At 40.4% G+C, this 26050-nt stretch overlaps 1 protein-coding gene across 1 annotated transcript in view; it reads left to right on the top strand.

Annotated features, from left to right (window-relative positions):
* The window catches only part of LOC117381893 (F-BAR and double SH3 domains protein 2-like), a 34380-nt gene extending 8425 nt beyond the window's left edge, over nt 1-25955 (top strand). Inside the window, exons 3-20 of the mRNA XM_033978936.2 lie at nt 4485-4530; nt 7400-7476; nt 7889-8033; nt 8645-8778; nt 9753-9807; nt 10045-10173; nt 10263-10385; nt 11893-11988; nt 14123-14239; nt 16134-16229; nt 16492-16644; nt 17217-17351; nt 17415-17498; nt 18072-18255; nt 20482-20705; nt 22591-22801; nt 22884-22948; nt 23955-25955. Of these exons, the coding sequence (XP_033834827.1) occupies nt 4485-4530; nt 7400-7476; nt 7889-8033; nt 8645-8778; nt 9753-9807; nt 10045-10173; nt 10263-10385; nt 11893-11988; nt 14123-14239; nt 16134-16229; nt 16492-16644; nt 17217-17351; nt 17415-17498; nt 18072-18255; nt 20482-20705; nt 22591-22801; nt 22884-22948; nt 23955-24038 (2158 nt within the window). The 3' untranslated portion in view covers nt 24039-25955. The remainder of the gene's footprint in view (nt 1-4484; nt 4531-7399; nt 7477-7888; nt 8034-8644; nt 8779-9752; nt 9808-10044; nt 10174-10262; nt 10386-11892; nt 11989-14122; nt 14240-16133; nt 16230-16491; nt 16645-17216; nt 17352-17414; nt 17499-18071; nt 18256-20481; nt 20706-22590; nt 22802-22883; nt 22949-23954) is intronic.
* Nucleotides 25956-26050: the final 95 nt, after the last annotated feature.

The raw sequence follows: 26050 nt of genomic DNA, 5'->3' as shown, positions 1-26050 counted from the left end.
ACTTTACCTCCGTCTATCTCCGCCTTTCTTTTCATCCCTGTTAAAATGTTTTCCATAGTGTCGCTTTAGCAAAAGTCTCTCTTGTTCACTGCCCTGTGTCACGATCTGTTCGCTCTCCTGTTCTTTGCTGTTTGCGCGCTGCGTACGCGCGGTCTACAGTATCTACAGTGTCATACGCGGAGTCATACACGCCCCCCCGGCATCTCACGGGGGCGCGCCCCACTATTTGAGAACCACTGCATTAAGTGAAATAATATGATCTGATTGGGTTGCCCCCTACTATACATTGTTATTAACTGATCACAGAAAAGAGTCATAATGACGTATCCAAAATGCATGTGGGATATAGCAACAAGTGTCACGCTAACTGGAATGTATAGAACTTGATGGACATTGAAGTTATCATGATGGTGAATGACTTTTGATGTTTTTGTAAAACAAATTTGCGTGTGAAAGGCGTCTTAAATAGCACAGCACTTATTGTTTTTTGAACCGATAAAAGTATCTTTGAAGGGTTTGCAAACACTGGATGCGACCTGTCCAAAAATGACAAGTCAAAGTTGTGTAGATAGTGTCTTTGTGTGCTGATAAGAATGGTGGTGCCCTTTAAAACACCAAGGGCCAGTAAAAAAATTGCGTCCAAAACTACAGACACTCTCACAAGCCACAGGTCGAGCCTCGGCCTCAAGACTGACCTCCGCTCAGTTCACAGCTGTGCTCAACCACCAACCACTGAGATGCCAGTCCTACAAAGTATGGTAGAAGTAAGTGCAGTAATTTATGGCAATGTTTTTATCCTGTACGTGGGTATATCTAATAAGAGTCTAGTTGACGATAGCATTGTAATACAGTGCGTCTCTGCCTGTATGGATGGGGGTGGAGGTTTAGTTGAATTTGAACTGTAAATACAAACTGCGTCATAAAATATATCTGATAAATATGAGGAGGAGATTGGGAGGAAGATGGGAAAAGAACAAAAGGTCAAGGTTTCTCAACAGGTTTTGATTCACTACCCACCTTAAAGACTGGGCAGAATAAAATGTTCTACTGACATAGCTGGCATTGAAACCATGACAAAAGAAAAATGGAAAAGAACAGCGAATCTTCTGGTCCGACTCCAAGAGGTTTTTTCTGAACAGAAGGAACATGTTCTTCATCTTGAGGATGAGGCCAAACGTCTGTGCAACCCCTATGAAGGCTTCATGCTGTGGAAGTCATCACCAGAAGACATTCTCATTTGAAAATCTCACAACTGAGCTGTAGGAGATGTCACCATTCTTATACTCCATCTTTGCAAAGATTATCCAAGATTCACCTCATTCAACATGTAGATCTACTGCAATTGCACCGAGGGGAAGAGAACCACTTCTGTCAGCTTTTACCTATTAAAGCTGTAAATGAATTATCTGCAAAGTCAAAGCAATGGCCCAGGTACTAACGCAGCTACATCAAAAAGTGTTATTCTGTCAATATTTCAGCCACACATGCGTGTCCATCACCATCAACATATTCAATTATCTTTGACAATCTGGACTTCTTTGTACAGATCCACCACTGGATGCACCACTTTGCCAGAGAAGAAAGAGTCACCATATACCAACTCAGCAGGGACAAACCAGCCCAGTCTGTCTAATGTCACAGTCTCTTCCTGGTCCTCACTCACAAGCCCATGTGCACCATGAATTTGTATTCTCACACAGCATCTTCACGCCATCGAGCCATTGTCAGCAGTCATAGTAAACCACATCCCTCATCAATATTCTTGAGAAGTGTCTGAGGCCACATTCCCTGTGAGTGTCATGCCACAATACATAATGTGTGTTGCATTGTACAAAACACTTGACATTAACCATTTAATAATAATTATGTAACAGCAAATTAATGTATATTAGTGCTATAAACTTGATTAAACAAGAAAAGGGGAGTAAAGTTCCAAATTGGAGAATTTATACATCTCCAGGTCCCCTGCTTGAAAAAAACATACTGGCGGATAAATATTTTGATGATGTGCAAATAAATAATACAAAACTCTTCTATTGGAGTTTAATCAACACAGATCATCATTACAATCTTGTAAAAGTGTTTTAAATTGTTAAATAATTTATTTGACAACTACTTTGGAGTTTGGTATTGTACTGCTCAAGCAAAGTTGTGATTTCCCCCGCAGATAGTGCAGCCATCGGTGCACTGTGTAACTTTTGTGATTGAGTATCTGCCACCTGTTTGTCTCCATGACAGTTATTGCTTTGCCTAGAATGCACCATAACAGCATTAAACCTGTCCATCTCCATGATTACAAGTAGGTGACAGCACTACGTCAACATTAGAACGTGTAGATAAGTCTAAAGCATATCAGTATAGACAGGCTGTTGACGGACCACCCAACAAAAAAGTTACATAGTGCACCTTATACTCCACCAATACTCTGTACTACATTTTGATTAATTTTATGTTCATTTGTTTTCATTATAATGATTGTGTTTATATTATAACATATATCCCAGTGGGCTTTATTGCCGAAAGTGGGTCTTCAGATATAAACAGAAGCTGGCTACATGATGCAGTTAGATCGTTACATCAAATTTAATGAACTTGCAGACATTGCTACAGGTGTCCTGAAAGCTTCAGAACAACAGGCCATACAGAATAAAGAGTTCCCTTGCCATCATCCAAGTTGTCACAACATCTACAAATACCAAAAAGCCAGAGACAACCACGAGAAATGTGCATGGCCTTGCAGCTGCACCACTGGCAACAAAATATAAACCCCAGACCCTGATGTAGACCACAAAAAGGAACACAGTTTTGGCTTCTCATTATTTGACATGCAGGATGCAGTAAAAGGAGGAGATGGAGAGAGACTGCTGTTGCTGTGCACTTTTTCTATAAAACCTGGACATTGCCAGTATGCATACAGTACATTTCTACTAACTGTTCAAGTCAATGCCACTCTTCCCCTGCTCTAGCAGAATGGAGAAATGTTCCTATTTAAAATAAGTGATTAAGAATATTACAAATTAACAATGTCACAGTATTATCTTGCTTTGATTCACTGTTGTAAAGATGCCATTATTGCACATATTTTCTCCCTTATCTATATATGTATGTCTTTAACTTATTGGTGATAAGATTGTGTACCTTTTTATGAAGAAAAAACAGTAATAAAGAAAATGATTTTCTTAACAGAATTTGGTTTAATTTACATGTTGGTCTGATATTAAGTACAAGAAAGGTTTTTATTCTGCACTCTTCTCTTTTAATGTTAATTTTATGATGACTATTTGTGATTATTTATACTTTGAATTGTTTGTATTATGTCTTTCTTATTCTGTAAAGCACTTTGAATTACTTTGTGTACGAATTGTGCTATACAAATAAACTTGCCTTGCCGAGCTTACAGGATTAGAATAACCATTAGTTATACCATGTGTCTGACTTATGGCTGCTGTGTTGCATGTCCAAGTCAAAGTCCTCATCTTCTTCATCAAAATAACCCACAAAGTCTAGATCGAAGTCAGGTAAGACAACATCATGTGATGTTGTGGGTGCTTATTAAATATCTCCAAAGACCTCACCAAATACTGTTCGAGATACCGGAAGATAGTTAACTATGTTGTGAGATTTGTTATTATAACAAATTTTGAAATGTGATATATTGCTGAAGTAAATATAGACGATAAACGATAATATTGAAACCACACTGCCTTGCTTGTGAACCGTTGTTTAGCATTATTACCCAAAGATGCCATATATTCCTCAAACTAATCCTGAACTACCTGTTCTTCTGTTAGTGTCACCTCTTCATTTTGGGGGAGGGGAGGAATCCTTTTGCAGTGTTTCCTGGACGGGAGTGGGCTGTGGACAGCCATTGCTTTCACAGTCACATTGTGCAAAATGTGAAGCATAAATGACCAGGCTTGACACTTGCGGTACTGTCTTCCAAATGGGAGTAAGAGCTTGTTGAAAGCAGCTCATTGTGGTCATGCCAATCACCTCTGTCACTGTAACATCATACGTTGTTAACTGTTTGATCACATATAGAATGGCATGTGACTGTAACCCGTGTCTACCTGGTCTGCCAACCTGTAGGAATTCTTCTTGCTGGCCAGATTATGGGCGTATATTAGTCTATGTGGTCTTACATTTGTTCTGATAGAGCTCAAGATCATTCTAAAGCTATTAAAGAAATGTTCATTTCTGTCCTGTGAATGTGACTTTTTTATTATTGATACCTGCTCAAATGAGTATCTAGTTTTGGTACTACTTTTAATATTGATTGGTATCTGATTTTTGATACTTTTGGCAACCCTAGTTTTAATAAGATAAAATTAAATCTCATGAAAATTTGATGTAAAACTAATCAATCAATATGAGGTAAAACTTGTGATATTGTGATATCACCCAGACACATAGTAATGTATAACATATTAGGTCTCTTTCAATAACCATATTGTGTCACTCAATCTGCATTCTCTTTTGTGTAGGACGTTCAGTCAGAAGCGGGCAGCCATTGAGCGCGACTACGCCCAGGTAAGTCACTCATTTCTCTGTCATTCAATGTTAAGAAAGCTATGGTCAGATTAGGCCCATACAGAGGGCTGGAGGAGTTGTGCAGTGACCACAGCTTCCTCCGCTCTGACAGGACCGTCTCTGGTGGACTTTTACACAGCTGTTAGGAATGTCCAGGTGCTGTGTGAAGAGAGGGGCGTGTCTGAGCCTCTGTGTGTGCGCATGTGCGCTATAGGACTGCACAATATATCACAAAAATATTAACATTCCAATATTGCCCAGGCTCAAAAATGGACATCAACAAAATAAATGTATCTCAACAACACTAATTTCTCCATTTTACATAAGTGTATTGTAAAGTAAAATGGACAAAAAGGATCATTTTATTCATGATTGTCTTCAAGTCCTTCTTTAGACTTAGGGTGGTCTTGGTGTTGTTTTTAATTTTGACCTAGTTTTACTATTAAATGAAGGCATACACATTTTTTTGTTTAGTTTAACTGAGCTTATTTTGCCAAAAAATAGGCTATGTTACAATATTGCTAGGCCTGTTACGATAAATAATATATTGACTTATCATTCAATACATGATAGATGGAACAATTCTTTTTGAGGGTCATTATTTATTGTAGGTGCTTTTGCTATGTACTAGTGGGTAACTTTTAGTACTTTTTTGAAGATTTGAGTTATAGATGGTAGAATAAATAACCTCTACCTGTCATTAAGTGTTTAATTTATTTGTTGTCACTGTTCACCAATATATCATGTGTCATCGTGACAGGCCTAAATATTGCAATAAGATCAATAAGAAAACAAGTTATCGAATCTGGCATCTTTTACTTATTACAAGCCGCCCTAGAGCTCTGCCTGCACCACTCTGCTCTGCCATGATTCACTCACTCTGCTCTGGACATATATTGTCTCTGTTCATGTGCACAGACATGAATTCTCTGTCCAAGCAACTCACCATTGAGACTAGTGAATCATCACAACAGCACAACACGTGCATATGCCTTGAGTTGTTTATGTTCTATTTAGTGCTGTAGGCCTTTAGTCGTTTAGTTGATTAGTCAGTCGCTAATGTCTTAGACTCATTTCTTTATTTCGATCATAAGGATTTCTATGGGACAGCAGTAGAAACGAGAATATAATGTGAGTTAGCTGAAGATTTGGGAGTTAATCTACCTTTTAACATATTCACACACGGACAAAATTGTTCGTACCCATTGGTTAATGAAAGAAAAACTCAAAATGTTCACAGAAATAACTTGAATCTGATAAAAATAATAATAAATAAAAATGAGTTTTTCCTCCTGTGGCCATGTCCACGGAGGTTTCTTAAATTTCTGAATAATATGTGCAACTCTAGTCACAGGAACATCAAGCTGCTTGGAGATGGTCCTATAGCCTTTACCTTTAACATGCTTGCTACTGACTGATTACAAGATTGTAGACACGTGTGATGCTAATTAGTGGACACACCTTGGATTAACATGTCCCTTTGGTCACATTATTTTCAGTCTTTTCTAGGGGTACCATCATTTTTGTCCAGGCCTGTTTTATGAGTTTATTTTTTTACTAATTCTTTTGAATCATGGTTGAAAAGCAATATCTGCCTTTCATTGGTTATTGGTTTATTTATTACTTTTGTCAGATTCAAGTTATTTCTGTGACCATAGTGAGTTTTTCTTTCATTAACCGAAGGGTACCAACAATATTGTACACGTGTGCAAATGCTTTTTCCTAGTACTTTTTGAGAGCTTTGCCAAGCCTCTTTTTTTAGTCGACTAATTGATTGGACATGTCTTTAGTCAACTGCACCCCTCCATTAGCTATTGTGTGATTTGTCTGCAGTGCTGCACTTTATGTGATCAATGGATGGATCAAATTGGGTCAGTGTCTGAACAGTCCTGTCCTGTCCATCCCTGTTGTCACATGCACAGCTCTCAAACTTCTCAATCTCTGCTCCATCTGTTACACTGATTGTATTCTCCTCACACAGAGTAGTGTCCGGCTCTTCCTCTCTTCCCTCTCTTCCTCTCCCTCTCTCATCCTCTTCCTCGCTTGTCCTGGGCTCATCCCTCCCGCTCTATCAGCTCTGTCAGCCACAGAATGGCTTCCTCACAGGCTTAGAACAGGGACGCTCTGTGAGAGTGTCTCTGTCATGAATGCTAAAGCTAAAGCACACAGGAGGACCTGCACCAGTCTGACTGACTTATACTCAGTATGAAGCCCATCATTTAGATCTTTATTGATGTTTGCACAGAGCTTGTGTTCCCTTACTGACCTTTTGTGCTTGTATCAGCTTGACTGTAGGTGTAGGCCTGTAGTAGTACTCTGTCATGAAGCCTTGGAGCTATAGATCTGTAGTATTCCTCTCTCATGGAACTTTTATAGCCCGCCTGCCCGGTGTTTGCTCTGTCTGCATGTTTGACTTGTCCAGAGCTCCATGTCAGTGCCAGTCCAATAGCAGGCACTTTATATATCTCCTGAGGCCACTGTGGTCAGAAGAAGTGGCATTTTCTTCTAAAAATAAGCTTAGGTCAGCAAATAGATGTAGAGCACAGTGTCCACTGAAGCCCTTACAGTCATCTGCTCAAGTGGACCATTCACATCTCCACTCCTGAGTAGATCTTAATGTTAAACCTAACTTTATATTGAATCTGCTTGAGCAAAGCATTGTGAAAGGGTGCTGAATTCTGTTGCGTTGGCGTTTGACATGTTGAACTGGGGTGATGGGAAATGAGAAAAGCATGTGCGTATCAGTGCTATGTGTCCGAGGGTCACAGGGGTCACAGGAGGTCAGAGAGTGAGGATGAGAAACAGCAGTAGGCACACTGGGGTCAGGGGTTAGCAGGTCACCCACACTTTTTCTTTCTTCTGCACTCAGGCACTCAACAAGCTGGCCAACCAGTATTTGAAAAGAGAATGGTCCGAGAGTGTGACCCAGGAACCAGCGGACCATTGGTATGTACAGCAGCTATCTTCTATCATGTGATCAACAATGAACTCAAGCACTGAATATCTTAACATTCTGGAACTGAATTATACACATTGCTATGTTCTTATGTTCTTATATTCCCACATGTCTAATGTAACAGCCAGTTTTCCTGATGAATCCTGGCGAGCAGTCACTATTCAGAAAAAAGGGAGTGTAATTTTATATTATGGTCAAACCCAAAAAATAACAAGGATGACACATGACAGCTTGTTGGAACTACTTTGATCTTAGATCTTCTAGAAGCTAACAATGCAAAGTAATATAATGGTTAACCTAAATTTGTAACTGGAGGTGTTTATCATAAACAGTGTACTGTCCACAATAAGAAGGTATTGTTATGGTTGTGTAAGAGTGACCATAATGGTATGTGTGTGTCAGGAACATGTTCTGTGTGTGGCGGGCCTATCTGGAGGGAACAGTGCAGTTCACTCAGTCCAGAATGAGCTTGTGTGACAACTACAAGGTGCAGGTGTCAGATCCAGCCAAGAGCACCCGGCTACACAAGGAGCAGCAGCTCCGCAAGGTAAAATCCCAGCACACAGCACGACAACAGGGGTTATGCACTGAGTGGCTCTAACTATATATATATATATATATATATATATATATATATATATATATATATATATATATATATATATATATATATATATATATATATATATATATATAAAATCACAGATGCACTCCAGAGACAATGCGTCTAATCTTAAAAACAGCAGTTAGTGTTTTGTACTATATTGTACTATAGCAAACATACTTTGTAGATCTATTGATTCTAAAGTTACTAAAAATAATAAAATTATTACTTATTATTCATTTGGAGAGGCAAAAGTTTATGAAAGGTTCCTTGCCTCCTGAAGTTGATATTCCTATCAGAAGGAATGTGAGTCGTGGAGTAGTGAGCAGCTGTTTGTGCTGTACTGTGATGGAGGCAGTATCAGTGTAGTCCTACCTACAGGAGCTCTCTTACTAATCACACTGGGTTGTAATGTAAGCATGCTGGCTGCGGTCACTGGAGCTCTACCATTAGACTGTACAGCTTCTCTGTGCCTGCTGTGGACCGGGGAGAAGTATTTGCATGTTTTCCAGGTTGTGCAATAGGTCCCATAAACAAATGTGCTGTTGTCCTAGTGCATGGAGCAGCTGACGGTTATCCAGGCAGAGCTGCAGGAGTCTGTGAAGGAGCTGACCAAGAGCCGCAAAAAGTACCAGGAGGCCCAGAGCATGGCCCAGGCTGTGAAGGACAAGGCAGAGCTGGAGGCCAAGTACGCACCACTCCTCTGCACCATCTCTATCTCACGTTTAATCTGCACATAGTTATGTATAGGACGTTCAAGGGTGAATCATGTTAGGATACGGATATTCCCGAAGTACATTGCTTCTTATGTGCAGTAGTCCTTCTGCTAAGCTAATATTCTTCGGCACAGACAAAATTCTCTTTCAGTTTGTTACATAACCATTGGAAATTCACTCCTGCACATTTTAACATCCACACCATCTCCAGACTGCTGTGCATTTCAGCACTTTAAACATCATCTGCTGGCGGTGGTGGTACTAAAATAAGCTGCTTTGTTTGCTATTCTCATCAAGATTGACACCTATTGTTATCAGCAGAGGGCACAGACACTATCAGATTGATGTGGAGTAGGCTTTAACTTCAGCCTACTCCTTCTGCACTTAATAATAATTATGTAATGTATGAAATTGCCCAAATAAACTAAACTAATGTAAGATCAACTGTCAGATCACTCTGTTCCACATTTTTACATACACCATCTGTTAAGTCACTATTCCCTTTTTGCATATATTTGTTTACTTGAAAGATGTGAAAAAATAGTATACATTTGAAACCCAAATTTGAGAAGTGAATCCTCATCCTTCTCTCACTCGGCTGGCACCTGGACTCAGTACATTTCAGAAATTTTTCTTTTCACCAGGAAAATATATCATTGAGCGGAAAATTATGTTATCCAAGTAAAAGAGGAAATGATAATAAACAGCATTAAATGACCTTATTATGAAGTGCTTTCTACTCGATCTGCTTCATATTTCATCCAGCAGTAAAAGACATTCTGGAATTTGGTTATGATCAATGTGGTGCTGGGTACAGTATATTCAACCTCCTCTAAGACTCTGGGCCTAGTGTGGTAGGCTGCACATTTCACTGGAGCAGGCAGAAGCTTCAGATTATATTAGAAACAAAGCATTGACTTCTGCCTGTTATTCTTTCTTCACACAGGTCCAAACTCAGCCTGTTTCAGTCTAGATCCAGTCTTCAGAGAGCAAGCGTCAAGGTACGGGATCATTCTGCAACTAAGTGAACTTTCTTTTCAATAGCGCTTTGTAAAGCCTTTAATAGAGCTTTGTAGGCCTTTAGTTTAGTAGGAGTCTTAGTCAACCAAAATTTGGCTTTTATATATTTTTAATGAGACAAATTTGATATTAAAGATCAGGAAAATAATGTGATAGATGTATCATATCAACCAGCCCGTATGTTTGAATCATGTAATATCTTGTACTGTCTTTTCCAGTTGAAAGCCAAAAGAAGTGAGTGCAACTCCAAAGCCACTCATGCTCGAAACGACTACCTTCTCACGCTAGCTGCAGCTAACGCTCACCAGCAGCGCTACTATCACACAGATCTAATGGACAGTATTAAGGTAAAAGTAACCCCTGACCCATCAGTGGCCCTGCTCAAAGAAGTGCATCCATCTTAATGAGTGTTTGTGTATGTGTTTGTTTTGTGCAGGTGTTGGACGGAAAAATCCATGATCATGTTAAGGACTACCTGGTGTCACTGTGTCAGACTGAACTGGAGACGTACGAGGTGGCTCACAACACCTTTAATCAGCTGTTAACGAGCTCCAATGCCGTAAGTGTCCAATCGCCTGTGTGCAGAGAGCAGAGCAGGAGACATACTATCCCACAGCTTCATCTCACTTGCATCATCCCGGGCAGTCTGCATTCAGACGACAAAACACAGTGTTGTACGTGTTGGTAGCCTCCCATGATCTAAAATAAACTGGACTATATATTGGCATAACAAAATTAGACTTTGTTGCTCATTATATTATCATAAACTTATATTAACAATATGTGATGATGTTATACACTCAGACGGGGGCAAGAGACAGTTTTTCCTATTAATTATATTGTACTATTCATGAAATATCCAAAAGGTAAATGCACAAATGTTGAACCTGATCATTTTTATTAGTCTCTAGACCCAAGAACAGGCTATATTATGACAATAATTGGAGTTTTAACAATACTCATTTTACCTGCTCCCACCTGTATTAAATATTATTGGCTTATAGAATCTGAAATCTGAATCTGAAACCCAGCAGTTGATGTTGGCACAAAGAATTTTATTTGAAGAATGTCATCTCCTTCAATTTGTGGAGTATAAATATTACTTACTTCAACTGTTTTTGATGGGTATAGTCTCTTTTATAAGTTTATAAAAGAATGAACAACAGCTTGTAATTTTGTCATGTCAATGTATAGTCCAGCTTGTTTTTAGACTATGGGGGAAAATTTTAGACTATGGCGGACCACCATAGTTAATGGAAAACCCTGAAGGAGAGTACAGGTAGTAAGTGACAGGTATACTCCACAGACTGAATAAAATGAAATTATTCCAATAAAAATAATTTGTGCCACCACTGTCTTAACAAAATCTATGGGAAACACTGAAAGAACAACGCCATACATTTTTACAACTTACTGTCTCACATTCACATAGGACTCAGAGCCTGTCACTTTATTCTCTTGATCAAGCTGTTCAACTGTGGGTTCATCATGAGTAAACAACACTTTACAAACTGTATTGTTGGGGTTGGATGAGACATGGGATTAGGCCCATGAGAATTAAAACAGATGAGATCATTTAGAATAAAATTATATTGTTCAGCTCACAATTTTGGCCACACAAGTTTTCATTTACTTTTTATTATTAAGATTTCATTTTGTTGTTGATTTATTGTATGTGGTTTGTATTATATCATTAAAAAATGTAGTGGCCTGCAGGCTTTAAACAAACAATTTGTAACTCTATATAATTACATTTTTAAACATAGAGTCTAAAAACATGGCATGTCCGTGAATTAGACACTGTCTAATTGCAAATTTTATTTGATAATTTCTATTTGATTATAGCAATGTAAAAATGATCACAGGTTATGCACATTAATGTTGGTTGTATCAGTACAAAATTAAAACTAGGACAGGGTTGAAAGTAACTGGACCACAAGTCTTTATGTAGAGGAGTCTTTAACTCCCACTGAAAATATTGCAAGATCGTTCACGTCCTACCCCTACGTATGGGCTGTTTACTGATCAGTTTGGGGTATGTAACAGGAACTCTTTTCTGTTTCTAGATCTTGCAACAGTTTCACCAGAAACAGTTTGTTGAGAAAAACCCTGTGTTTCAACAAGCCTCGGACTTCCTCTATCAGCCCAATGACTCTGATACGGTAATGCCACATCTCTGTGTGTACATCCAGTGTGTAGTTAAACAAATCCACATTCACTTCTTACACAATTGAACCCTCTGAGCCTCTCCTAATGTGATAACATTATAGACTTCATAAGACAACCTTTGACCAGGGAAAACAGAGAGTGTTTGCGTTTGTTGAAAGGTCATGTCAGCACTATAAATATAGAACGATTATGTTTTTTATCATAGCTGCTCTAAGCCTTAGACACAAAGGTAAAGCAAAGGAAAGGCTGGCCATGTGGTGCAGCAAGCACTCACAGGTGCTGTCAGTCTCAAACAGAAACATTACACTACAGGGCGGTGCAGTGGTGGAGCAGCAGCGCTGGATGGCTGCAACATTATGAGATATTTATAATGTTATCATATTATGAATATTATAACCTCACTGGCCTGTTGGACTATTCTCCTCCTTACTGGAAGAGCCTCCTCCTCAATGGACCAGTCTCCTCCTCGCTGGACCAGTCACCTCCTCATTGCACCAGTCTCCTCCTCCTCACTGGACCAGTTGGCTACACACTGGATTAGTCACCTTCTCGCTGGACCAGTCTCCTCCTCACTGGACCAGTCTCCTCCTCATTGCACCAGTCTCCTCCTCCTCACTGGACCAGTCTCCTCCTCCTCACTGGACCAGTCTCCTCCTCCTCACTGGACCAGTCTCCTCCTCCTCACTGGACCAGTCTCCTCCTCCTCACTGGACCAGTCTCCTCATCCACTAGACCAGTCTCCTCATCACTGGACCAGTCTCCTCCTCATTGCACCAGTCTCCTCCTCATTGCACCAGTCTCCTCCTCATTGCACCAGTCTCCTCCTCCTCACTGGACCAGTTGGCTACACACTGGATTAGTCACCTTCTCGCTGGACCAGTCTCCTCCTCATTGCACCAGTCTCCTCCTCCTCACTGGACCAGTCTCCTCCTCACTGGACCAGTCTCCTCATCCACTAGACCAGTCTCCTTTTCACTGGACCAATCTCCAACTCATTGCACCAGTCTCCTCCTCCTCGCTGGACCAGTCTCCTCCTCACTGGAGCAGTCTCCTCCTCATTGCACCAGTCTCCTCCTCCTCCTCGCTGGACCAGTCTCCTTCTCACTGGACCAGTCTCCTCCTCCTCACTGGAGCAGTCTCCTCCTCATTGCACCAGTCTCCTCCTCCTCACTGGAGCAGTCTCCTCCTCACTTGCCTCTGCTCTGCTGGACAACACTGGACAATTTGTTCAAACTGCAAACGGCAGTGTTGTTTTGGTTGGAAGTCAAACAAGCAGCAGCCTGTTCCTAAAGAAAACATTAAAGGTGCAGGAGCTCCCTCCTCCCTGTCCTCTCCCAAAGCGCTCGCACCAGGCTGAGTGATCTGGTGAAGCACAGAGGCAGACTGTGAGGGAGGGGCAGGAGGCGTCACTGAAAAGGAACATTGTGAGAAGGCCTCATCAGAGTGCCCTCAGCCCAGTCAGCTGGCTCCTGCACAACACATGGCCAAACACTCTCCTCACTGTCAAGCCAGGGAGCAACTACTGCTACATTTCATCAGATGAGTGATGCTCCCACAAGCGTTATATAATATCTTCATCCTTGTATCTGCAGCTGTAAGGAGGAAGCGAGCCAGCAAAGCATGTTTGTCAATAGACTTTAGTGATGTGAATAACCCATCTCTTGTCTTCCATAAGAAGCAGAGAAATGAAGGATGGTTTTGATGTTAACCAACTAATAAGGCTTAATCTTTTGACTAAAATTATTTGTATTTTTAGACAACACTGAATGATTGTATGAAACACAAAAGAGTTGTTCTTTCCTGTATATTCCTGAGTGTATTTAAAGCAGCAGACATGGTCAGGCAGCTTCCAGGGCGGTGCAGGGCAGCTACAGTTATAGTGATGTCATTTATGCTCTCTGCTATTCTAGGCAGTGGAGCACACAATGGCGTCTCTGTGACCCAATGGGCTCCTTTAGTTTAACCTTTTTCCTCGAGTAAAAGTTGAGGGATGTTGGTTTCTGTCTGTTTCAGTTATTCTCATGACACATTTGTGTGAATATGCTCTCATATGGATATATTTGTCTGACTATGGTCTTATATGGATATATGTGCGTGTATGCTTATAATCCAGTGTGTGTATTGCAGGTGATGCAGCTGCAGAGGGAGAGTGGCACAGCAGAGGAGCACACCCTGGACAAAGAGGCGCGGAAGTGGTCCAGTCGTGTGGCCCGAGAATACAAGAGCATCATCCATACACAGAAGGTTGGCACTGTGCATTGCTGTGAACATTACACACAGACACTCATGAGACTTATTTCAACTGGTTCATTTTGGAGCAGATCTGTATGGTCTGATAGTGTCTGTCACTGTCTGAAGTGCACCGTACCACCACAGAGAAGTGAAATAAATGCAGACAAAGCTGACAATATACTGGAAGCCATTAGCCATGTCTACAAATGTGGAATTAATAAACATCTTTTTGCGAATTGCCAAGATAGGCTTTATGAATAAAAAGTATAATTCAGGTGCGATTTAGATTTTTTAAAATGAGAAAACATGAGATTGTTTAGACGTCAGTGTCTCACATAGCACAGCCCTGCCACTGGACCCGAAGCCATGCCTTGCGAAGTGTAGCACAGACACAACTCTGCTGGATCTGGCCCCGCCAAACTGACCTGTGCCAAGGCTGCCCCAATTGTGTTTTGTCCACGGAAATAAGGCTACAGACACTTCATTTTGTCACATAATTACAATTTCTATTGAATAGCATTCAACATGTTTGGGCAAAAAATTGGAAATAGCTGCTTTTACTGTCTGATACTTCTGTCCAAAAGCAAGAGTGATGCTGTCCATTCTTAAATTGATGGTTTATTGTACTATTACACTACTCATCATTTCAAAAGTTAAAACTTAGAATAAATACAGCATAGCAAGTATTTTTGAAATCTCATGGTATTAGTGCTGCAGCATCTGTTTTTTACTTGACCCTCAACAGGAACAAGACAACTCGATAATGAATCATTTTGTTCGAGTTGTTAGTTAATCATTATCAGTGGTTACACCAGTGGAGGAAACCACAACATCTGCTTTGTTGGCGAGGTGGAAGCTACGTAATACTTCTGTGGAAACACATGTTCACCTGTACTACATCCATTACGGTACTATGAGTGGATTTCATCTTTAAGGGACACTGTGTTTTGTGGTGGGGAGTCTGAAAACGTTTTTTCTCCTTGGGAATATTTCTTGGAATGTTTCACAAAATGACATAAAACTCCATGGAGATAAGCAGGTGACTCCTCCCAACCAAAGCAAATCAATAGAAATGTGTCATAATGCTGGTGCAGGTGAGACCAAAAAGGTGCAGAACTCGGAGCAAGTTTACAGTGTTTATTTACAATATGTGAATTAACAGATAAGTATTGATTAGACCGGCGAGGGGCGAGGAGCAGGGTGTGAGCCAGAGTCCGGGAATGCGTCGCGGAGAGCAGGGATAGGGACAGGGAGTAACCAGTACCGGAGTGGGAGACAGGAACAGGGACGGAGCCAGGGGCAACGGAGGCAGGGAGCGGGAACCGGAGCGGGAAGCGGGATGCAAGCCGGGTCCAGGACGAGACAAGGTGGTGGAGACAAAACAGACAATACCGGAGCAGGAACACAGGGTCAGGAGCAGAGCCAGAGGCAGAGGAGCAGGAATGTTTGACACGCGGACGGTCTGGCCATGAGCAGGATGTAGACACACGGACGATCTGGCCCCGTGTGTCTGGTCCTGGCTCCTCTTATCCAAGGCAGGTGGTGGTGATTGCGCTGATGGGCTGCAGGTGCACGCTGGAGGAGCCAGGAGGTCAGCCCAGCTCCGGCAGGTGAGGGAGGGGAAGAGCAGGACAGGAGGCAAAACATGGGGCAGGAATAGTGCGGATCGTGACAGAAATGCATAATAACATTTAATGACATTGGCATTTAATTGAATAAATAAAGTATTTACCATACTGTGGAACATTCCAGGCAAAGCAATAACATAATCGTGAAACAAGCATGTGACAGACCGTCCACCAAAAAAGTGACATGATGCATCTTTAATCAGATTTTTCCTTGAAATCTCTCATTAAGCATAAACATTTGTAATCTGTTTGTTAAAAGCTTGTTGAAATACTCACAGGCTTTGGAGGAGTATGGGGGCCAGGAGAGCTCCGAGCAGCACCCAGAGCTGGAGACCAAGATAGAGGTGGCCCGACAGAGTCTGAGGAGAGCAGAGGTGAGGAGGTGTCTGCTGTGTGTGCACCCCCTGCTGCTTCAAACACGCACTGCAGCCAATACAGTCCATTTTGGGGTTTAGACTCCAAGTTACATGCTGAAATTAAAATGTTATTCATCTCACTCAAACTATCACATGCTAAACCATTTCTTAAGACACCAGTAATGTAAAAAGGTTATACGTTATATTGTCTGTTAGTATTAGACTTTAATATGAAGCATAAGATGTAATAACCCTGTATCACATTTTCCATTACTTCCAGACTGTGAAGGTTAAAGCGGAGGCTCGTCTGGACATGCTTCGGGAGGCGGGGGTTGCCGTGGAAACGTGGCTGAAGAGTGCCATGAACCAGGTGATGGAGGAGCTGGAGAACGAGCGCTGGAACAATTTGAGCACCGCTGACCCCTCGCTCTCTGTAAGTGCGACATACTGCAGGCCTGACTGCAGTGCATTGTCCAAAGTGTGCAAAATATATCAAGATTTTATTTGTCACTTTTTACTTTTATATACTAGTGTTGTCACAATACTACTACTAATAATAATAATAACAATAATAATAATAATAATAAAAACATTTCAAACTCGATTTTGGTACTAAGGAATAGACTTGATACTCAATACCGATTCCAATAACACAATGATAATATAAAACACGCTTTATTTGGACAGTAGAATGTGATTTTCAACATTAAATCATAGTACTTTCTTTTATATTACCATGTGGTCTTATATCTGTGTAATCCCTGAGTTGTCCAGGTAGGTTCCATAGTGGTCCATGGGTGTATACTAGTCTATGTGGTCTTACACTTATTCTGATACAGCTCAAGATCATTCTAAAGCTATTCAAAAAATGTTCATTTCTGTCCTGTGAATGATTTTTTTAGTATCGATCCTTGTTTTAATATCGATTAGTACATGACTTTTGATACTTTTGACATCCCTGTTATGTTCTCAGATTATATTATAACAGAAGTGTGTGTTGTTCAGGGCACAGCTGACCTGGAGCGGGAGGATGAGGAGGAGATGGAGGACAGTGGAGAGGTGCTGGATGACAGCAGCTCCAGCCCCTCCAGCACCCTAAGGAACTACCCCCTCACCTGCAAAGTCATGTACTCATACAAGGTACTGAGTCCTTACCTGTATGTTTTTTACAGTCCACTTCTAACCCCTGTGCTCTGTGTCCAGGCCTCTCAGCCCGACGAGCTTACCATAGAGGAGCACGAAATCCTGGAGGTCATTGATGATGGAGACATGGAGGACTGGGTCAAGGTCTCTGCACTACACTCTTTGTTACACTTTGTAAACTTGGGGTAATTTTGTAGCATATTTCAGATATTTGCTGTTACTTATTTATGCTGTAAATGCAAATATAGACATATGATTTGGAAATTTGCAAATATTACTCTTAGACCAAAAATAACCACTAAATTCTAAATTTTCAAACGTTTCTGTGTTTTACTTAAACAACTTCAGTCATGTCATCTTTGTCATTAGTCATGTTCAAAACAATTCAGATTTCAGATTCTACAATGTGAACTGTCATACTCCCAGGTGGGAGCAAGAGCCAGTTCTTCCTGTTGAATACATTGCACTTTGTCATGAAATATCCAACAGGTAAATGTACAAATGTACAAATGAATCGATTCTATTAGTGACTACACCCTAGAACTCACTATATAACAACAAAAATCTGCATTTAATAAGTATGATTGGCCTGTAGAATGTTGTGATGTCATCTGAAACCCAGCAATATGTTACGGATTAGAATAAAAGGAACTCATTAGTGTAAAAGGAGGGTTTTCTAAGGGATCATGTGTTGACATGGTGTTGTTTGGTGTTTAGGCACGAAAGCGCAGTGGTCAGGTGGGCTACGTCCCAGAGAAGTACCTGCAGCTGCCATCCTCTAACAGCCTGCTGAGCATGCTACAGACTCTGGCCGCTCTCGATGCCCGCTCACACTCCTCCAGCAACTCCACTGAGCCCGAAATGGACCAGCACTCCACCTCTGTCAATGGAGATTCCAGCGGTGAGGAGACACACCCCAGGGTATCTTCTACCAGGGGCTGTGGATAGAATGGGATCAACTCATTCTCCCTGATAAGAAGGCAATTCAGTGCTGGGAGTGTTTGGAGTTGAATTGGAAGCACACAAATACACACAAAATAGTTCTATGTTAAAGTACCTGTACCTCATTTGGAGAGGTGGGTAGAGTAGCCAAAAATTATATGCAAGTAGGAGTAACATTACTTCAAGATAATATTATTCAAGTTGAAGTGCAAAGTAGTGGTCTAAGAAATTACTCAAGTAAGAGTAAAAAGTTTTTGGGAAAAGTCCTATTCAAGTAAGAATAACTTAAAGAGTAACTGTTATGATTTATAATTTGAAGTTAAGCTAATTGGACAAAAAAATAAATAATGCACAAAATCTACTATTTTCAAAGGATAGACGCAAAAATTAGACAAACTAAATCATATCTGAAGGTCTGAAGGAGCACTGCAAGAAACACAAATGTTCAAATAATTTCATATTGTCAACATATTTGTCATTTGTAGATTTACACACAATAGGAAGACTAACCAAAACTTTTACTCAAGTAAGAGTACTGTTTAATATTAAAATGTAAAATATGTAAAAATATTACTCAAGTAGTAATAAAGGCAAATCGTAGCAAAGATGTGAGAACTCTAAGGAAACAACTGTGTGACACTATCCTAGACAATTGTCTCTGTGTAATGGTGCAATATCACAGGAATAGCTAAGTGGGTGGGGCAAACAATTTACACTAAAACATGTTCCTGGCTCATGGTCAAAAATCTGGCACAGGCCCTTTAATAAAAGACTTTTAAACCACAAATACATAAGGATCTTTCTCACAATAATGCCTTGAAATTTTTTCAAAAGTATCAAAAATTAGATACTAGTTGATACTAAAACTTACTACTACATTATACTATACTAGACATTTGAACAAGTATCAATACTAAAAAAAAGTCACATTCACAGCACAGAAATGAACTTTTACTGAATGGCTTTTGAACAGGGGTGCTCAGACTTTTTTCTTCATGTCTGAAAGATCTACCACCTAATACAAAAATGTTACATATATTTATTTGTAAATGTATTATGAATTCTTACATGTACAGTGCATTTTAATGTACTTTGCACATCGTCATGAGATAATACTGCACAACACAATTGAACTTCTTACATGTTCATAATTACTTGAATGATGATTACTGCTCTAATGACTTGCAGTGAATGGGATCAGTGAGGGATGCATAGTTCGGGCAGTAGCTTCTGACAGCCAGCCAGGAGTAAAATTGCATTTTTCGTTTGAAAGCGATAACAGAGCTAATCATGTTGATTACGGTTTTGTCTTTTTTTTATATCCATAAAAATCATGTTAGACGAAGTATCACAATTTACTGCATTTTTTCACCCAACTACTTCTATTTTACACATCCATCCGTATTTTTTTCCTTTTACGCGGCGAATAAATGAGTGGGAAAATCCCCGCAGCCCCGCGCTCTCATTCGTCGCCTTCGAGGGACAACAGAGGCAGATTACTGTAATGACGGTAAAATATTTAGATAGCCCCATGTCTCCGCTTTGAGACGCCTTTTGAATTTACATGAGAGCACGACTAGTTGCGGAGTTACGCTGCTGGAAAGTCCGCAACCGAAAGTCAGCGACGATAGGATCCGACGCTATAGGGTTAAACTAACTCACGCTTGTTTCTGCGTGTGCAGCGCCCATGATGTGACCTAGGGTCAGGTGTAATCTGACTGGTTGTCCTGTATATTAGTCATGTGACTGGATGGATGATGGGACTTGATCTACCCAAAATGCCTTCGCAATCGACTGGTAGATCGCAATCGACTGGTTGATCGCGATCGACATAATGAACACCCCTGCTTTACAATAATACCACATAGACTAATACACGCCCATGGAGCACTATGGACCCTAGCTGGACGACTGAGGGATTACATAGATAAGGCCACATGGTAGTATAAAAGAAAGTACAACAATTTAATATTGAAAATATCATTCTATTGCCTGCAGCGTTTTTAATTATAATTGTGGTATTGGAGTCGGTATTGAGACTATTCCTTAGTATCAAAATCAAATTTGACATTTTAGTATCGTGACAACACTAGTGCTTAGTTTTTATTAACTAGATGCCCAAAATAGTTGCAACTACTGTGCAGTGTTGCCTGAATGTTGTATAATGAGTACTGTTTGTGTGCAGTATCTTTCGCCAAGGCCCTGTACGATTACGCCGGGCAGACAGAAGATGAGCTATCCTTCCCAGAGGGCGCCATCATCCGCATCCTGAGCCGAGAGACCCATGAGGACGATGGCTTCTGGGAGGGCGAGTTTAACGGTGTGGTAGGCGTGTTCCCCGCGGTGCTGGTGGAGGACCTGACGGCCTCCAGTGAGAACGGAGACATGCAGAGGGATACCAGTGCACAGGTACATCTGCAGGTCCACCACATCGCACCTGGGCGGACTTAGTGAACCTTTAAATGTTTAACTAAACTTCTGTGTAACTTTTCTGGTGGAGGGCATTAATGTATCCATCTTGTATTTTCATTTACACCCTCCCTCCTGACCTCTGCAACACCAAATCAAAATGCAGCTGTATTCACTCCACCACACCACCAGATTGCAGCTGCACTATTCTGCTTTTAAATGTTTTTATTGTATGTTTAACTTTGTTGTATATTAATGCTTTTGCATTTGTTTATTGTTGTAAGGCAACATTGAGTTATTATTTGTATTTTTTTTTAAATTAGAACTAAATAACATGTTTTTTTATTGGCCCAAAAAAACTTGCATTCTTTCTGTGAGTGGGCTTGCCTCTCCACTGATCTGACAGATAACTTGGGCCTGTCACCTGCTGTCTCTGTAGAGATAAATAAGCGTAATGCCATACTATGGAACATTCCAGGCAGGTGATGGACCCTCCACCAGAAAAGTTCCACAGTGTACCTTTAATGTTCCATTCTGCTCTAAAATGTTCATCTTCCTGTTTGTAAACACTGATTGCTTTGAATTCTAATTCTAGCCATGTTATTGCAGCTATATTTGAAATCATATGAGTATTGAGTACACCACAAGTCCCAATCGTCCCAATCCACGGGCTGTCCCACTGTTGTATCTCCTCCTTTTTAAACCCACACACATAACGCCTCTACATCTCCTGCTCTGATTGACCAAATTCCTCTTACAACTGTTTAATTTATATAAAACACGGATCTAAAATGCTCTAAAAACGATCTAAAACATGTATTAAAAAGTAACTAGAAACTAGTACTACTAGAGGACCTTTCTCTGTTTATAATAATAATAATAATAATAATAATAATAATAATAATAATAATAATATTAATGTATTAAATGTATATAGCACTTTTTGTATACTCAACGACACTTTGCATTGCACTATTCTTTCACTCCACATCTGGTGGTGGTATGTCACTATTGTAACTACAGCTAACCTGCGTGAGACTGATGGAAGTGAGGCTGCCAATCTGCACCATCAGCCCCTGCAACCACCACCAACACTCACACACCACTTTCATACTAGGCAATGTGACTGTTTTACCTAAGGACACAACTTTTTGCCACTGGTACCTCTCTGTGGCACCTGGTATTCTCAGCAGTCTCCCATCGAAGTACTAACCAGGGTTGTTAAGTTTCTGAGATCTGACGTGATCAGGCTTTCACAAGCCGACATGGCCATATATTTATTCTTGTGTGCAATGATACTGTTAATACTAGACTAGTGTAACTGATATGTTAATATTTTAGATGTATCAACAAAATGGATGCAATATATTAATTTGTCCATGTGGTAAATATGGGATCATTTAAGGGTACAGTATGTAACTTTCTGGAAGTGGCATGTCACCTGCAGTAAGCTAAAATCATACTTCAGAACTTTATTCCTGGAGATAGATATGTTCCATACTGTGGACCATTATAAAAGGAAAAACATTCCCATAGAAATAAGCAGGGGGCCTTCCTCCAGGCCAAATATGAGTCAGGTTTGTGGAGATGTAAGCCTGCTCATCGTAAGGACACATGTTATTCCTTGTTTTTCAATGCAACAAACACAACCAAAATGAAAAAAAACATGCTTTTATTTTTGTCTATTTTTTGGCTAAAAAGTGACATACGCTGGCTTTAATGTTAAATGTGGATCATAGGCTGAGGTATATGCAGATGTAGACAAAGCCTGCGCACTTGGTAATGTTGAAATATTTATTAATGAAAAATGATGATGAAAAACATATAAATGTATATATCTCATTGATATGCCTGACTTGTGAGTGTGACTTGTGTTTGTGTCCAGGCACTCCCCTCAGTGCAGGGGCACAGTGAGCAGTCTCCTCGTAGCCCCTTGGTCCCAGGGCCCCTTCACAGCAGCCCCCTGCAGACCCCCACCCTGTCATCTCCTCTGTCGAGCCCATCCAGCACTTCTGCTTCCCCCATTGGCCGGCCCCCATCCTACCACAACGGCCACCACAGAGCCTCGCCCGCACCACTCAAAAGCCCCTATCACAGTGAGTACTAGTGCTACAGGACCACCCTCTCTCCCTCTCAGTCTCTCACCGCATGCTCCTGTCTAACTGTCTGCTGTCCCAGGCCCAGTCCAAGGCTCAACACAGCCACCCAAGTATCCTGACACTGCCTCTGGATCCATTCGACCTGTGAGTAATCCTTGAAACTGTGGTACTCTGACAAGCTCGTTTTACGATAAAGGCTTATTTTTTAGAACAGGGAATACTAGTGTTGTAATGATATTGAAATTTCAAACTCGATTTAGATACTAAGGAGTAGACTCAATACCGATACCGATGCCGATTCGAATATCACAATGATAATAAATACGTTTCTATAGTGGGCCTTGGTCATATACAAGTCTATGTGGTCTTCTGATATACAACAAGAGACAGAACAAGCTCAAGATCATTCTAAAGTTATTCAGGAAAGGTTCATTTCTGTCCTGTAAATGTGACTTTTTAGTATTGATACCTGCTCAAATGTGTATCTAGTTTTGATACTAGTTTTAGTATAGATTATTATCTGATGTTTTGACAACACTTAGTAGCAATAAACCTGTCTGCTCTCATTCAGTATAAGACAGGCCTAGTCAACTTGCAACAACAAATTCAGGCCCTTGATACAGCCCGAGACCTTCCTCAATATATTAGAGAAATATGTTTGAATCCTGGGTTAGTTCTGGTCATGATTTAGACCTGATTGGTACTAGTCTAGTTTAGTTCTGAATCAGTACTGGTTTTGCCACTTGGCAGAGCAATGTTGGTAAATTTTATTTTTCATATAAAAAAATCAATATAGCAGTGTTGTTGTTATATTATCATTATTGAAGCATCTAGATATTTTGTGTGACCTAAATTGTGCTGAAAGTGGTGGCGTGCCTTGCACCAATCCAGCCCTTAGGCCATGGGCCTTTGAGAAATCTTGCCCTCTGTAAAATTTGGTTGAATAGCCGGGGCTGTAAAAAATGCATCTTCTATTTTGGCATAATTTATAAATTTACATGACATGACAAACCTGAGTGACAAGGGACATGAAAAATGTCCCAAATCATCCTGGGAAAATGGTTTTGCAAAAATCCTCCAAAATCCAGATTAAAGCATGTAGAACACAATGTAAGCCCTGACCTTACTGTGTGTGTGCTGTGGTCCACAGGTGCGAGCGGCCCCTCCCCCTCCTAAACAGCATCCTCGAGGTCAGGTGAAGAGGAGAGAGGAGGTGGAGATCACTCTGGTGTGAGCTCACCCTGGAGCTGAGACCAGGAGCGACCAAGTGCCTTCCACGTCTCCCCCTGTACCCGCCCCCACGCCCAGCTTTGCCTTCTGCTCCTGATACAGACATAGGACTCTCTCACTGGGCTAACATGTGTTAGTAGAACATGTTGAAATGTAGCTGTATGTGGTATTTGTAAAGGTGTGGCTGATCTTTTCATGAGAGAACTAAATCTTCACCAACCAAGCACTAGCCATCTGTCTGCCCACAGTCTCACCGTGGTTATGACAGTGTATGGTCATATTTTTTTAAAATAATTGCTTATTATCTCTAAGCCATACCCATTTATTGAATATTTCATTATTATAATTATGGATGGGGAAACAAACTAGTTTGTCTCTTATACTGTGATGGGTGATACACACTTAACAGTAGCTCAGTTAGTTCAGTGTTTATCCACTGATCCGAAGGTTGGCGGTTCCAATACCACTCTCGACATAAACATCATTAGTTCAGTGGTCAGATCCACTGACCCACCGGTTGTCGGTGTGATTCTAGCTCCTACAGCTTGTTGCATCCTTGGCAAGACACCTACACTAGTATGTGATTGGCTGAGTGGTTCCTTGATGTAAAGTGCTTTGAGCGCCTCGAAGGTGGAAGAGTGCTGTATAAAAATGTGACCATTTGCACGTTAAAGTGAGCAGTTTACAATTTACATCTACCACACAGCCCGATTTCAAAGATTTCTACATTTAATATTTGATACTTGATATTTTATAGAAGGGAAAAGTGGATGACAAAATGATGAAAGGATGAAAAGGATCAAATAAACCATGACGATATATATATATACATTATATTAAAGAGTTGTGGCATTAATCCGTGTGCCTCTTCCGTTGTTGAGCCTGACGCAGAATGATTAAATATTTTTATGATCATATCAAATGTAATAAGAAGCACAATTGGGTTACTATGCAACACAGTAAATGATTCTATTTTCAAAATGTTGAATAACTACATCACAAACTGAAGTCTCATCTGGATCAAACTGAGAGGCTGGTCCTCTCCTTAAGCGTGCACCAGTTTAACAAAGGGAAAAGTGGCAATTTGACTAGTAATTCTTGTGTGTCAGTAGGGAGAATCTCCTACCTTAAAACGTTGGATTGAAATTGTTTTGTTTTTTTTTAGTTTAGTTGTGTCCCTAACACATGTTGCTTCTTGTGATATTACTTTGCACCAGAGGCTGAGGAATTGTTCCCTATGTGAGGGGATAAGTATAGTAGTGCGTACTTGTACTAGTGTTTGGATCTGTAGTGATATTGGAGGCTGTGTGTGAGAGAAGGCCTTCTATAGGACTCATCTGGAGCTGCTATCCAACCTGAACTGTCACAGTTGAGCACTTTCTGATGTCTGTTTCCTTTCAGTATTGAGCTGTTGTGCATTATTTCTACAGTGTATGTTTGACTTTTAGTTTACCAGCTGTATTATATAAATAATAACTCAAACAGCTCGCCACTTATTTAGCCTTATATTCATTTTAGACAGATGATGATGCATTGTTTTTAAAATATTAGTTTACAGAGACCTTGGAGATGGATTTCTGATAAACAGTAGTTTGCGTTTTAGAACTAGAAATAATCTAAGTGTAGTTTCCATTACAAGGTTATCGTCAGCCATGTTGCTGTGTTTTCGTTGATCTCCTTGAGATCTAAATGACATCAAACTTATTTTTGAAGTTTATATTTACCCTGTTGTATTAAAAAAATATCTAGTTGTGAGACTATAGTTTCCTCCCAACAGAGATTTGAACTTGCTACTGGTCTTCTGTGCCCTCACTTTCAATTAGTGTTCTGTCGGGTTTGGACAAACTCATTTACAGCCAGTGCTTGTTAAACTGTATTTATTGTGTACAATAAATGTGAAATAAAGATAGTTTCAATGAAATTCAACTGACTCTGCTCTTTTCTTGTGTTTCCCTAATTACTTTATGCTCAAGAGATGACAAAACTGACAAGATGATACATGGCACCTCTTGTAAT

The sequence above is a fragment of the Periophthalmus magnuspinnatus genome, chromosome 14 (assembly GCF_009829125.3).
Source record: "Periophthalmus magnuspinnatus isolate fPerMag1 chromosome 14, fPerMag1.2.pri, whole genome shotgun sequence".
Classification (NCBI taxonomy): Eukaryota; Metazoa; Chordata; class Actinopteri; order Gobiiformes; family Gobiidae; genus Periophthalmus; species Periophthalmus magnuspinnatus.
The sequence above is the reverse complement of the archived record's forward strand: the minus strand, read 5'-3'. Positions and strand labels throughout refer to the sequence as shown.